A 15,989-nucleotide genomic window follows, 5' to 3' on the forward strand; every position below is an offset into this window, starting at 1 on the left:
CAAAAATTATGAAAAAGTTTCAGTAGCTCACTGAAATTTCTGAACGTAGTCAAGCACAGTCTTGTTGCTGTCTTTCTACATGTATTCACTTGATGGCAGCACAAAATACATCCACCAAAAGCATTCATGTCCAGTCTTAGCTGGCAGATTTATTGGATGTTACATTCTCTTTACTTTCGTTGTCTAGCTAAATCTAACTGTATCAATAACATAAGATGTGATTTCCCTGGCTGTTATAGTGGGTTAATATAACTAATGATAATATTTATGTAGTATTTTGTTTAAAAATTGATGCATAAAATGTTAAAATTACATTTTATTGAGCACTGCATGTTTGTTAGGTTTTGTGGATGATGCCTTGACTAGTAGTCAGTGTATCCCTGTCACACAAAAAGAACCATTTCAGTGGCATTTCTTGTGTTATGCAATATTTTTGTGCTCTCAAGGTGTAGGCATTAAGAGCGTACAAAAAGATTGTCTTCAGCAAGAAGATATAACAGTGCCTCTCCAGAAAACATTCAATTAGCAGTAAAAGAAGGTAAAACAGGTACCATATCAATAACTGCAGCTGCTAAAACACATAATAAAGTCAAAGGAGCATTAATTAATAGGCTTCCCAACAGACATGGAAAACATTTCGGCAAGCTCACTATATTTTCAACTAAGGGGAGATAGCTTTGGTGTGGCGTGCTGTCGTTGTGGCGTGCTGTCGTTGTGGCATGCTGTCGTTGTTGGTGAATGGCATTTCCCTTTTGATAGCTCTGATTAAAGATATCTTGCAGTGGCTTAGTTAAACGGTTTGGTAAGAATAATTTGCTAGAAATTGATTGAGCACACACATTTCCAAGCAGACATGAAGAGCCTCTCACATTTCATAAAATGTCAGAATATCAGGCATGAAAAGCAGGAATTATGCTAGAGGGTAATCTAGGAATATTTCATTAATCTAGAATAGCCCCTTCAAGATGAAAATGAAGACATTGTTGTTCCCACAGAGAGAATTATTAACTTTGAGGCAACCAACTTCTGTGATGATCTGATCTGAGTGTGAGGAAGTGAGTTTTCCAGTGAGAGGTGAAATACGCAGTACAGCCAAAAGACCAGTAAAATTAGTATTTTTTTAAAATGTTTTGTGGCTCTGCAGCAGGAGAGGTTCTTCTTTCACTAGTAGTTTATAAGTCTCAACATTCGTGCCAAACCTGGATGTAAGGGAGTCTAGCATAACCGAGTACAATCAAGAGTCAGTTTGGCTGGTTTGATCACAACATTTTTGCTAATTGATTAATGAAATCATTTCTTCCACATGTTATAAAGCTTGAGGGCAAAATTGTGTTTATTGGAGATAATCTCTCATATGACATTACTCCTAAAGTGAGACAAGCAGCTGTCAACAATAACATTGCTTTGGGCACATCCCAGAATAATATATATAATAGAGGGAAACATTCCACGTGGGAAAAATATATCTAAAAACAAAGATGATGAGACTTACCAAACAAAAGCGCTGGCAGGTCGATAGACAAACAAACACAAACATACACACAAAATTCAAGCTTTCGCAACAAACAGTTGCTTCATCAGGAAAGAGGGAAGGAGAGGGAAAGACGAAAAGATATGGGTTTTAGGGGAGAGGGTAAGGAGTCATTCCAATCCCGGGAGTGGAAAGACTTACCTTAGGGGGAAAAAAAGGACAGGTATACACTCACACACACACACACATCCATCCGCACATACACAGACACAAGCAGACATTTTCAAATGTCTGCTTGTGTCTGTGTATGTGTATGTGCGGATGGATATGTGTGTGTGTGCGAGTGTACACCTGTCCTTTTTTCCCCCCTAAGGTAAGTCTTTCCGCTCCTGGGATTGGAATGACTCCTTACCCTCTCCCTTAAAACCCACAATCTTTCGTCTTTCCCTCTCCTTCCCTCTTTCCCGATGAAGCAACCGTTTGTTGCGAAAGCTTGAATTTTGTGTGTATGTTTGTGTTTGTTTGTGTGTCTATCGACCTGCCAGCGCTTTTGTTTGGTAAGTCTCATCATCTTTGTCATCTTTGTTGTGTGTGTGTGTGTGTGTGTGTGTGTGTGTGTGTGCGTGTGTGTGCGTGTGTGTGCGCGCGTGCCAATCTTTGGATGTAGCATTTTATGGCATCATAAAGAAATATTAGAGACTGGTTTTGAATGACTGGAAAAGTGGCTTCATGAACAGCTCGCAAATTTTGCCAAAAGATGGCTGCCAAACATTATCATCAACCCTGTATGATAAAATCAAAAGTATACAATAAAATGAAACTGTAAGTCAGAATCTTATTCGAGGAAAATGCGATATCTGGACTTTTAAGCAAGATCAAGCACTGAGCCATCAACCTGGACAAAGCAACTTTGACATGGATGAAAGTAGTCCAACAGTATCCATTTTTAAAGCCATGAGAGATGGAGTGAAACACCCTGCCTCACAAAGTAAATGTCACAGCAGGAAAGAGTTTGTGTGTGGAGGATCTTGCAGAGAATCCAGATTACCCTTCCAGTGAGAACAATATTCCAGGTTTTCATCCATTAACTACAGGTAAAATAGTGTATGATTGTGTAATATCTCATTCACATATTTTGTTCTTTTTCTCGGTTTTTACTATTGCTCTTTTGAACCAGTTAGGTTATTTTACTTTATTCTTTTCTCACAGCTGATAGTAATGTAGAAGGAACAGCTAAAGACACTGCTAAAGTTCTGGGGAATTCAAGAAAGACTCAATGAAGTGTAAAATCCAATGATGGTTATCGTTAATGTGTCAACAACACACAGTAGACACAAGTACTTTGTGGTTGAAATTCAAGAGACAAGTGGCTCACAATTTCTTGTTAGGTTTCTAAGGAAACAGCAAAATAAGATTGTGTGGCCAGAATTGAGCATATAACTTTTTTTCTTAGTAAACCAGATATTTTGGAGTGTGATTTACATTTCACAGAAAAAAAAAACTTGAAAGCTTTTCTCTACATTAAATGATAGGGAGGTTATTGCTAGTTTAGGTTGCATTAAGTTCAAAGTTAGTTCAATACCTATGTGTTATATTTTTACCATAAATGGTATATGGCTAAGAATAACTGTGCTGTGGCTTTATTGTGGTTGGTTAAATTATTTTTTGAAATATAAATTCATATTTATATATCATAGTCTTGATTAATTTGCACTCCAGCTGGGGATATTTTGACCAGGTAAGTACTTTTCATTAACAGTGTGGATGCCGACAAAGCTACCCCAACCATGGGTTAACTTTGACTGGTGACAAAAAATTATTTTCCTGGAAGTATTTGCATTTAAATGAAGTTAGGTATATCTTTTAATAGGTAGATGGCTTACCCATAAACTACCTTATTCAGTTTGAGGGAATTGTATATTTTATGTTCTCTGTGAATTTGTGTAATTAGATTGTTGTATCATGTCCAGAACACATCTCATGAAGCTATCCTCTATATACACGGAAATTTACTTTCATCTTCTCATACTGGTGATGCTTGTAGCAAGGAACAGAAATCAGGAGTATCGTTGTTGTTGTTGTTGTTGTTGTTGTTGTTGTTGTGGTCTTCAGTCCTGAGACTAGTTTGATGTAGCTTTCCACGTTACTCTATCCTGTGCAAGTTTCATCTCCTCCCAGTACCTACTGCAACCTACATCCTTCTGAATCTGCTTAGTGTCTTCATCTCTTGGTCTCCCTCTACGATTTTTACCCTCCACGCTGCCCTCCAATGCTAAATTTGTGATCCCTTGATGCCTCAGAACATGTCCTACCAACCGGTCCCTTCTTCTTGTCAAGTTGTGCCACAAACTCCTCCCCAATTCTATTCAATGCCTCCTCATTAGTTATGTGATCTACCCGTCTAATTTTCAGCATTCTTCTGTAGCACCACATTTCGAAAGCTTCTATTCTCTGCTTGTCCGAACTATTTATCATCCATGTTTCACTACCATACATGGCTACACTCTGTACAAATACTTTAAGAAATGACTTCCTGACACTTAAATCTATACTCGATGTTAACAAATTTCTCTTCTTCAGAAACGCTTTCCTTGCCATTGCCAGTCTACATTTTATATCCTCTCTAGTTTGACCACCATCAGTTATTTTGCTCCCCAAATAGCAAAACTCCTTTACTACTTTAAGTGTCTCATTTCCTAATCTAATTCCCTCAGCATCATCTGACTTAATTCGACTACATTCCATTATCCTCGTTTTGCTTTTGTTGATGTTCATCTTACATCCTCCTTTCAAGACACTGTCCATTCCGTTCAGCTGCTCTTCCAAGTCCTTTGCTGTCTCTGACATAATTACAATGTCATTGGTGAACCTCAAAGTTTTTATTTCTTCTCCATGGATTTTAATACCTACTCTGAATTTTTCTTTAGTTTTCTTTACTGCTTGCTCAAGATACAGATTGAAAAACATCAGGGAGAGGCTACAACCCTGTCTCACGCCCTTCCCAACCACCCAGTGTCATATGACATGCATAAATATAAGATGCCTGTAGTATACAGAACTGGAAATTGTTTTCAAATATTATTTTAAAATATCGTGAAACTTTAGCAAGTTGTTCAAAATTACTTAGATCATTCTGCATTCTCTTGTCCCTTTGGTTCACCTATTTGTGCACATTCTATTTAGCCAGTGTAATGTAATTTATTCTTTTTTCAAAATTTTACTATGGTGTATTTTCTTTCCTCATAATTTAAGAGTAAACAATGTGACACAAAATTTAGTGCACTTATTCCATATTTCTGAAACTACATTTTCAGCTTAATATTTACATTTTGTTTGTGTAAGTGTTTTTGCATTAAGGAAATATATTTTAAGAGCAAAAGTATGAAACAGTCAAACCCGAAAGCTTAAAACTAACAAAAAAAAAAAAAAAAAAAAAAAAAAAAAAAAAAAAAAAAATAGATATATCTAAAAACAAAGATGATGTGACTTACCAAACGAAAGTGGTGGCACGTCGATAGACACACAAACAAACACAAACATACACACAAAATTCAAGCTTTCGCAACAAACTGTTGCCTCATCAGGAAAGAGGGAAGGAGAGGGAAAGACGAAAGGATGTGGGTTTTAAGGGAGAGGGTAAGGAGTCATTCCAATCCCGGGAGCGGAAAGACTTACCTTAGGGGGAAAAAAGGACGGGTATACACTCGCGCGCACACACACACACACACACACATCCATCCACACATATACACACACAAGCAGACACATCCTTTCGTCTTTCCCTCTCCTTCCCTCTTTCCTGATGAGGCAACAGTTTGTTGCGAAAGCTTGAATTTTGTGTGTATGTTTGTGTTTGTTTGTGTGTCTATCGACGTGCCAGCGCTTTCGTTTGGTAAGTCTCATCATGATATGTCTGCTTGTGTCCGTATATGTGTGGATGGATACGTGTGTGTGTGCGAGTGTATACCCGTCCTTTTTTCCCCCTAAGGTAAGTCTTTCCGCTCCCGGGATTGGAATGACTCCTTACCCTCTCCCATAAAACCCACATCCTTTCGTCTTTCCCTCTCCTTCCCTCTTTCCTGATGAGGCAACAGTTTGTTGTGAAAGCTTGAATTTTGTGTTTATGTTTGTGTTTGTTTGTGTGTCTATCGACGTGCCAGCACTTTCGTTTGGTAAGTCACATCATCTTTGTTTTTAGATATATTTTTCCCACGTGGAATGTTTCCCTCTATTAATTCATATAAAAAAAATAGATAGATAGATAGATAGATAGATAGAGAGAGAGAGAGAGAGAGAGAGAGAGAGAGAGAGATACTCACGTAGAGCTGATCTTCCTTCACAGTCAACATTTACAGGATACTGACAGGGATATGCGAAGAATCGTGCCTTTGGATTAAAAAGGAGTCCATCTGGACATAGTTTTTCTGTTGCAACACCTTCTTCACACTCAATATATGCATCACACTGTTGTGGACTTGGAAATCGTCCATTCTTTTCTGGGCACGTGAACCCACCACCTCCACGCAGTTGTCCTAAAACTGTGGAAGAGAGAGGAACTGAGATCAGTGAAAGATAATAACTAACATGTAAACTGTACAGGGTGGTTCACGAAGATACACAGGTAATTTAGTATATTATTCTACAAGTAAAACTAAAGAAAGTAGTTCATATAAACATAGGTCCACAAATGTTTAGTTGTGGAGTTATCAACTTTGGTAATATGACGACATGATTTTTATGTATGGGGATGGATGAAAGACATAGTTTATAAGGACAAAGTCAATACACGTGAGGCATTACTTGCTCGCATTATGAATGCAATACACGAAATTAAGAACAACCCTGTGAAACTGAAATGAGCAACAAAATCTGTTCACATGTGCAGCTAAATGCATTGAACTTGATGGAGACATGTTTGAACATTTATTGTGAATGTATCATAAAATTGTATGTACACTGTATAACTTCCATAACACTGAGCTTTGTTTTTACCTGTTTAACATGAATTCGTGTGTGCTATGGTATTAATAAAAGCAGATTATCTGACACATTCATACAGTTTCAGTTAACATTATTACCATCATTTTTCCAAAATTAAATTCTCTACAATTTCTCTTTCAAACTTTGTGCAGTTGTCTGTAATTAAAAAAAAAAAAAAAAAAAAAAAAACAAATTGGGCCAAGTAGTTAATAAATTAAAAATTTTATGAACTTACATCTGTGTTTCTCTGGATGTTCTGGCAAACTACTGCAGATACACTTCTGAGACATGTTTTATTAGATTATCCAGATCAATAACAACAAGATAAATGGAAATTGTGCCTTACTTTAATCTCGTACAGTTTTGCGATGGCTTCGTATTAGTGAAGTTGCTAAATTTCAGGCAAAATCTTTTATTAGCCGTAACTCCGTAACTAAATATGGGTGGACCTATGTTTACATGAATTTTTCTCTTTACTTTTACTAATAGAATAACATAAAATATTTGCATATCTTCATGAATCACCCTGTATATCAAAACGAATATCTTTGTGAAATACAGTTATAAACAATTTATAAATATACTCTTAGAAAAGAAATAAAAACATCTTATCAGGAACTGTAGCAATGAATTGAGATTTCTACTTAGCATGAGCTTCCCTACGATTTTTCCCATCATACCGTAAGGAAGAGTGCTACTGCATGCCATATTACATTTATTATACATTTCCAGACAAAACTGAAGACTGTAGAGATACATGGAGGGGAATAAAGTCTACTTGTGTCCAAAGTAACATGCAGTATTGCATGCCTTCCTTGAAAATGGTGAAAACAGATTGTAAATTTTCCTGTACAATTCAATTTTGCCAGTCATAAATTGTTCCCAGGACAGAATGACTGGCCACTGTTGGCCTCATCTTACTGGGTAGTTCTTTTTTAATGAACACAGTATTTGTAATTAAAACTTACAAGAGCTTCTAATATACTTTGAAACTATTCAGTTGCAGCTCATCCCGTCTTGAACAGTTGGAATCTTGGGCATGTATATGAGATTGTAATGTCAAAGGAATAGGGAAAATAGAACTTCAATATTGTGGGAAGCAAAAATGGAAGAAAAACAATTATAGGTTTTTGATTGGAAGCTGAAAGTTGATTTTGAAAAATTTCCAGCAAAAGTTCGAATTTCATTTAAATAATTCCACCTTGAAATTCAATTCGGATGAAGTATCTGAGATGTTTATTTTATGCTGAAGGCAGAATTAAAACTATTCGAATCAATGAATATATGAAAATCAAAAATAGTGTAATTGCATTTCAGTGGTGAAAATTGTTAAATTGTAATATTTTCAGAAGTTGAGTTGTGTTGCATGAACTTGAGCCAAATAAGTAATGAGAATTTGATCTAGTTAACACTAAAACATTACTGAAGGTATCCACAGCATGGACAAATAAAGGTATGTGAGTGCCAAAGAAGTGGAACAAAATGACTGCCAGGTAAGATCGAACCATTACAAGGTTGCAGAATGTCTTGAGGTAGCTATGTACAACTGGGCATTGTCTAGCGAAAACCTCCTTGCAAGTAATGAGGCCAACAGTGTGAAAAGTGTCTGACCTAATTTATAAACACAGTATTCTTCTAAGGTATCTGGAATCATTGTTGACATAGTACCATCTCTTCAAGCCATGTGTGAAAAATTATACACAGTGGTAGGATTACCCAGGCACATAAATTTGCTGGTCATCTATCCCTAGACAGAAATGGATGATTTGGTATTTGTAGTAGGATAGACTGATGATGGTATCTATGCTGTGATACAGGGTGACAATTATTGAACTAAATGATATAAAATCATCACAACTTCTGAACAGTTTGCATTAGGACATTCAAACTGCAGGGTTGGATATGGGGCATGATAGGAATTAGTGTGCGCATGCGCACGTGCCTTGTCGTCAGCCATTTCCACGTGAAAACATCACGGTACAGTGTGCTTTTGCCTCTAGCAGCTATGAAGGCCTACTATGCGAGCAATAACAGCCCAGCTACAGCTCAAAGGAGGTTTGCGACCAAGTTCAAGCTGAAGACAACCAGTCCAAGTGTGCTAACAATCAAGAATGTCAAGAAGAGGTGCCGTGTTTCAAACCAGTCCCAGAAAATCGATCAGATGAGCTGCAAAACAGGTGGGAATGAACCAGGAGACACTGCGACAGATTGTTTTGAAGACCTTCCCATACAAAAATTCAAACCCATCAGGCACTAAGCCCCAGGGCCATGGAATAGCAGTTGTGTTTCGCCAACACTATTGTCCAAAAATTGACAAACAGAACTTTGATGTGAATATGGTTTGGTTTAGTGCCAAAGCTCATTTTCAAATGGATGTGTTCATCAGTAAGTAAAATGAGCACATCCGGGGGGGGGCTGAGAATCCGCATTTCATGGTCAAGAAGTCTCTTCATCTTCAACAGATGACTGTGGTGTGCAATGTCCAGTCACGGAATAATTGGTGCAATATTCCTTGATGGCACAATGACTACCAAACGGTACATGAAGGTTTTGGAAGATGATTTCATCCCCATTATCTAAAGTGACCCTGATTTGGACAAGCAGGAGAATGTTTGTTGTCCTGGAGGAACACTTTGTGGACCGCATTCTGGCTCTGGGGTATCCAGAGATCACTGACATGGGCCTCAGTTGGCTGCCATATTCTCCAGATCTGAACACATGTGACTCCTTTTTGTGGAGCTAAAGAAAAGATGTACAGCAATAACCCCAAAACCATTGCTGAGCTGAAAAAAGCCAGTCATGAAGTCATCGACAGCACCTGTGTTCCGACACTTAAGCAAGTCATGCAGAATTTCGCTATTTGTCTGCACCATATCATCGTCAATGATGGCAGGCTCGAACATGTCAAAACCTAAATTCGAACATCCGTAGTGACATTTACATGTTGAATAAAGTGTGTGCATGCTGTAGTTTGTAACTAATTTACTTTTTTTCTGTATAGTTCAATAATTGTCACCCTGTACACTATCATCCAGTTTGACACTTCAGAAAGTAAAGAGAAGTATTGCTGCCATGTAAAAAAACATGAAAATTTTTTTAAAACTCAAGATAGTGTCATATTAACAAAAAAGTCCAGTTGTCATCACCCTACATGTGTCTGACATGTACATATATCTTTTACAGCAGGTTGTGTAAACTTTTCAACACACATTTTGGAAAAATGAACTCGCAAATTGTGATTATGTTCCTGCATGAGCTGCAGAATATTTCAGAAGAAATGAAGATTTGTGCTGGATTCGGACTGGATCCCAGATTTGCCAAGCGTCACGAGCTGTCCACTTCATCATTTTAGCTATCGAACACATACTTCCAGGAATGGCTCAAATCTCCAATTTTCTTGGTTCCTGCACAGGGTGACACTGTTTTCTGTTGTCATTGCTGTGCTAGGGCATGAAATGTTACAGCTGTTACAAAACCATGATTGCAGTTTGCGAGTTCATTCTCAGTGCAGCTGTTGATCGTTGATGCAGTGTCTCAGACACTGCACTGCAAAAGTTTTGAAGTTTTGGTGCTGGACAAACATCTGTGATGATGATGACCCAGTTGGGGTGTATTGCTATGACTTATGAGTTGTCTCAACAATCACCACTTGTTGGGGGAAGTTGTAAGTCCTAGTGTCAAATGTTAACTGATTCTTCCATTACTTCAGGGTGGAACAACTAATAAATGAAAAGCACTGAATTGAGGATGTTCTAAAGTACTGATTTATTTTGTTAACTGGTTTTTTACTTACAAGACCATCCTCAGACTTTTAACAGTTGAAGTCTGATAACGGCCTTATAAGCCAAAACCGAATTAATGAAATAAATTAATACTGTAGAACACCAAAAATTAAGTGATTATTGTTTATAACTGATGTAAAATCCAATAGAGGAAAGTCCAGGTCAGAATATCAACAATTATGAAAAGGATAAATTGCTATTTACAGTAAAGCTGGCACAATGAGCAGCAGAAAGGCACTATGAAAAAGACTGTTACATGCTAATCTATTGGCCGATGTTTTCTTCAGCAGGGAAAGGAAAAGACACACACATTCATACCCTGCAGGCACACATATGCATCCATGGCCACTATCTCCAGACTGCAACTGTTGCATTGAAAAAAAAAAAAAAAGAAAAAAGAAAAAAAAAGGCAATCAGGAGTCGAGCAGGGAAGAGGGAGGAATAACAGAGGGCAGTTGGGGGAGAGAAAAGAGTTATCTGGCAGGGCATGCAGGGACTACTGTAGAAGGCTGTGGAAGAGAGGAGATGGGGGGGGGGGGGGGGAATAGATAAGTAGGAAGGAAAAGATTGGTGGGTGCATTGGCAGAGAGGTGACGCAATGAAGATGAGGGGACATGAATTTGCAGGAGGTTACAGGACAGAGGGGGCAGAAGCTGTTGGGTGGAGGGTGTGGGGACAGTAGGTTGAGATTGTGATAATCTTGGGAGCACAGAATATATTGTAAGGGTAACTCCTGTCTGTGCAGTTCAGAAAAGCTGATGATGGAGGGGAGGATCTAGAGGATCCAGTATGTGAAGCAGCTATTACTCCTCGAGTGGGTGCTCCTATGTATAAAGTGTGCCAACCACAAATAACATTGTTTTGTACTATTGCATTGTTATTTTACAATTGCAAGCCCATACCTGTTGCTTCATCATTGCTTCAGCTAACACAGTGATAATTTGTTTTGCCATACGTCCAAGTGAGCAGCAATAATATGAAATAAAAAGCAAGCTGTCTGCCTACACACCCACTGGTCTTTTCCTCTTCTCTGCACCTTTCCTTTTCTGCTCCCCTTTCCTCCCCATCCCACCCTCACAGTCTCCTGATGTTGCGCTTGGCAACTTTGTCCTGCCACCATCAAGTGCCTGCACACTCTGCCAGGTAGTGCTAATTTCTCTCCCCCTGCTATCCGTCGTACATCCCCACCCAACTTCATATTGCTGTTTGTGTTTGACATGACACAGTTGCATTCTAGCCGAAGTGGCTGGAGATAGTATAGCAGTCACGTATGCATGAGGTGTGCTTGCTTATGTGAACGTGAGTGAGGGTTTTTTTTCCCCTCTCTCTCTGAAGAAGGCTTTGGCTGGAACCTCAATTGTGTAATGTTCTTTTCATCATTTCTGTGTGCTTCTCAACATGTCATCTTTATGATAAGTAGCAGTCTATCCTTTTCATAACCTTGTTGATATTCCAACCTGAACTTTCCATTGTTTCAATGTTATTTTTGATATTTACAACAGATTGGTGGATATGCTCACATGGTGTAGTTAATATCACCAGTGTTTTAAACATACCTTTACAATGAGCTCAGCTACTGTTTTTGGTTATGGCTCTTTCATGTTGTTTGGAAGCCATGTTAATATTTTGTGTATCTATTCCCCAAAAAAGAATTCCATAGCTAAGATTTAGTGTACATGTGAATAGTCTGGAACTGAAAGACACTGCTGTTGCACACTGATGAGAAAGGACTCTTAAGGGCATAACATGCTGTTAGCAAGTATCCTCGTGCCATAATGCCACTTCAGCTTAGATTCAATACTCATTTCCGGATACTTTGAGTTTGTTATGCACTCTGTATAGGTGCCGTGTACATTTAATTTACCAGTGTTGTTCTTCCTTGTCAAACTAAAATTCATTTCATTTGTTTAATTTACTTTCAGTGTCATTTTATTGCATATTTACTAATTGTAAACTTCACTGAAGGTTTCATTTTCTTTTTCCGGAAGGAGTTCTCTTTTTTTCCTCAGTGGCTATAATACAGTATTACTGTCATCAGCAAAGAGAATATTTTCCCTGTGACTAGCACTATTGGGAAAGTCATTGATAGTTTAGATTTATTTAAGGTTTGTGTTATCTCTACTTATTGTACTCTGTCTGCTAGGTTTGATCACAGTCAGTCATTAGCTATGTGTATAATACAGTTGAAATTAAAATTAAATTTATTTTTCAGTATGAATAAAGGTTTTATTGGTATATAAAAACAGATCAGATTGATCATGTTCTCATACATAGCAAACACAGAAAAACAATTAGTGACGTATGATTCTTCTAAGGAGCTGAAATGGGGTCAGATCATAATCTAGTAATAAGAACAATGAAAGTCAAGCTGAAGGCAGCATCAAAAGTGAAATCCAGACCTGAAAACATGAACAGATTTGATTTGCAAAATGTGATAGGGACAGAAGGAATGATGAAGTACAAAACTGAAGTTTCAAACCGGTTTGAGGCCTTAAGTAATATGGAAGAAAGCCTTGAAATGACCATTGATGAATACTGGAACACTGTAAAAGAAGTCATCCTCACAGCTGCTAATAATAACCTGCAGAGAGCTAAGAAAGTCAGGAAGAAATGGTTTGATGATGAGTGTGAAGAAGCTGAAGACAAGGTTATGAAACAACAGAAAAAATGGTTGCAAACAAATAAGAATCCTGAAATAGAACTTGCTTATCGGCACTCTCAAATGCAGGCAAACAAAATTAACTGAAAGAAAAAGAAACAATTCCTAAAACAACAGACTGAATCTATTCATGAATATAATTGCTATAACATCATCTGGAAAATGTATGATACAATGAACAAAATTAGAAAAGGTTTTAATTACAAGGCCAATGGCCTCCTTAGGGCATCAAGATAGCCTATGTTCTTGGGTTGAGAAATAATCACTAAAGGCAGAAGATCCAAAGATGGACAACGGCATAGGAAACCAAGGGTAGGTGGGACACTTTGAGCCGTAGTGAAGGCAACTCACCTAGGAGAAAGCTACTCTGATCACATAGTGGGTGGCTCAGAACCATGGATGGCAGCACCATCATAGCTCAGTCTCGGAAAGCTGATAACCTGCCAGCCTTAAATTATGAGATCAAAGAAAAAGGAAAAAGAAAGTACCGGACTGATCAAAATGTTGTTGACAATGGAATGATTAATGGAATGCTTGGTTTGTGTGTTGGAACTTGAAATATTAGATCATGACAGGAGGAATGAAACAATTGGACACAGTACTAGACAACTATAAGTGCCTCATAACAGCTAAATAAGACACAAGAATCCCCCAAGGAATCATGAAGGTTCGAGATCACTACACATTATTCAACAGCAATGAGGATTGGCAAGATTGGTCCTCTGGAGTGGGATTTGCTGTTCACAACAATATGTTCTCAGCAGTTAGTAAATGACCAATGATAATGGTATTAGGCTGATAAATTTTGCTGACCTTAGAAGAATGATCATTAGTAGCACCTACTGCCCACGGAAAGAGATGCATAAAGCTACATGGATATCACCAAATGGTAAGACGAAAAACCAGATTGATGATGTGTTGGTGGATGGAAGGATTGTGGATGCATTGAGCAAGTATGAACATACCACAGCACTGATATGAATTCAAACCACTTTTTAGTAGTTTTGAATATCTCTCTAAAACACTCTACAAAATGGCAAAGGAAAAGAGAAGGAAGAGTTCATCATGATAAGGACAAACTTTCAAATGAGCAAGTAAGACAGCAATACTAAGATAGTCACTGGCTCGCTTTTGTCAACAGAGGCCCCGGATAATGTAGAAGGAATATGGACACAATTGATGGAAGTGGTTATTCAGAGTGCAAAAAGAAAGAACTGGGACGACAACCTAAACCTAAAAACAAACCATGGTTTGATGATGAATGCCAATTGGCTGTTAAAGATAGACTGGAGAAGAAATTAGAGTGGTTAAACCACCCATCAGAAGATACACAAGCAACATAGCCTACTCAGAAGTGAGATGACTGACAGACAGGTTCATTAGAAGGAGGAAAAGAGAATATGAGAAGAAACTATTGGTGGCAGTTGAGGAATCGAAGGAAACACCGCACTCCTTTTTCAAGTTGACATGTTTTGTTTGAGGCAATTATAAACAGCAGACTTTAATCCTAACAGATGAAGGGAATGTGGTACCGTCTATGGATCAAGCAGATCAGTTTGGAAAGCATTTCAGAAAATTGCTAAATGTAGAAACTCCAGAAGGACATAAAGAACAAGATTGGAAGTTAAGTGCAGAAGAAGAGGAAGTACCTGAATCTGAACCTGGAAGAGATAAGAACAACTGTAGTCACTCAAAAACAATAAAGTGCCAGGCGGTAGTGGTATTAGTGCAGAACTGGTTAGAAACAGAGAGGAAGTTTTATTGGAGACACTAAGACAGCCTGTTGTGAAAATCTGGTCATCAGAGGATATCACAGTTGAATGGAAGAGAGCAATTGCATGCCCAATTTTTAAAAAAGGAGATGCCACCAAAGTAGACAATTATCGACGAATCTCGCTACTTGAGATAGATTATAAAGTCTTAACCTCCCTGTTACTTAGTCACCTGAAACCTGTTGTACAAGAGGTCATAGGACCATATCAATGTGGACTCATGGCAAGATGCACAACCATAGATCACATCTTTACACTACGACAGCCAATGGAAAAGTACTATGAATTTTATAGAGAATTACACCTCATATTTGTAGATTTCTGACAGGCCTATGACAGCATTAATCGGACTGTATTACGGAGGATAATGCAGGAGCTGGGCATCACAAGAAAATACATCAAAGTGATTGAAGCATGTTATGCAGATACAAGCTGCCAAGTATGGTTTGGAAACAAAATGTCAGAGCCTTTCACTGTTTAACACAGTTTGAGGCAAGGAGATTCTTTGTCCCCACTAAAATATGGCGGAGATGCATTGCACAGATGTTCAACACTGCATTGGATGAGGTACGACGTGAAATTGGTAATGATAGGGAGATGGATATGATGGAACTGACACAACCTTGGCCTTTGCCAATGATGTGGTGATAATGGGAGACTTACTTAATCAGATAGTGTCTGACACCACCAGGTTCATGAAAGAGGCAAGCAAAGTCAGATTAGTTGTCAATGATGAGGAAACCCAATATATGATCATCTCCCACTGACAGGATTTCCCTACCACTATCAATATAGATGGACACTATTTTGAACAAGCAGAGAAATTTAAGTACATGGGATTGATACTATCTAATAAAAGTGAAACTGAGAAAAAGATTCAACAGAGAATAATTAATGCTAATTGTGCCTTCTTTAGTCTCAATAACTTATTCGAATCATGCTTGGTCTCACAAAACAGCAAGATCAAACTTTACATGGCACTGGTAAAACCGGCTGTGTTAGTGAGACATGGGCGACTTCACAAACACTTGAAGAGCACATTTGCACATTTGAAAGGAGAGTGCTCAGAAAGATCTATAGGCCTACATTCAACAGAGAAAATGGAAGATGGGGAAGGAGGCAAAAAGAAGACTTGTACCAACGTTTTGGGAAAACTGGCGTTGGTAGGACAATCAATGGACGATGACTCCAGTGGTTGGGACATGTCATAAGAGCTTGAGAATCTATTCCCGGCTGACTGAAAGATGTCAAAGAGGTCATCCAAGGACTAGGTGAAAAGATAGGGTGACAAGGACGTTGCAGAAGGTAGGACCATCTCCGGAAGA

The 15,989-nt window shown here is 38.2% G+C and overlaps 1 protein-coding gene across 1 annotated transcript in view; it reads right to left on the reverse strand.

The window, feature by feature from the left end:
• LOC124595318 (protein obstructor-E-like) overlaps positions 1-15,989 on the reverse strand; it is a 94,807-nt gene that overhangs the window by 17,781 nt on the left and 61,037 nt on the right. The window contains exon 2 of the mRNA XM_047134058.1: positions 5,791-6,009. Coding sequence (XP_046990014.1) covers positions 5,791-6,009 — 219 coding nt within the window. The remainder of the gene's footprint in view (positions 1-5,790; positions 6,010-15,989) is intronic.

This window comes from Schistocerca americana, chromosome 1 (genome assembly GCF_021461395.2).
Source record: "Schistocerca americana isolate TAMUIC-IGC-003095 chromosome 1, iqSchAmer2.1, whole genome shotgun sequence".
Classification (NCBI taxonomy): Eukaryota; Metazoa; Arthropoda; class Insecta; order Orthoptera; family Acrididae; genus Schistocerca; species Schistocerca americana.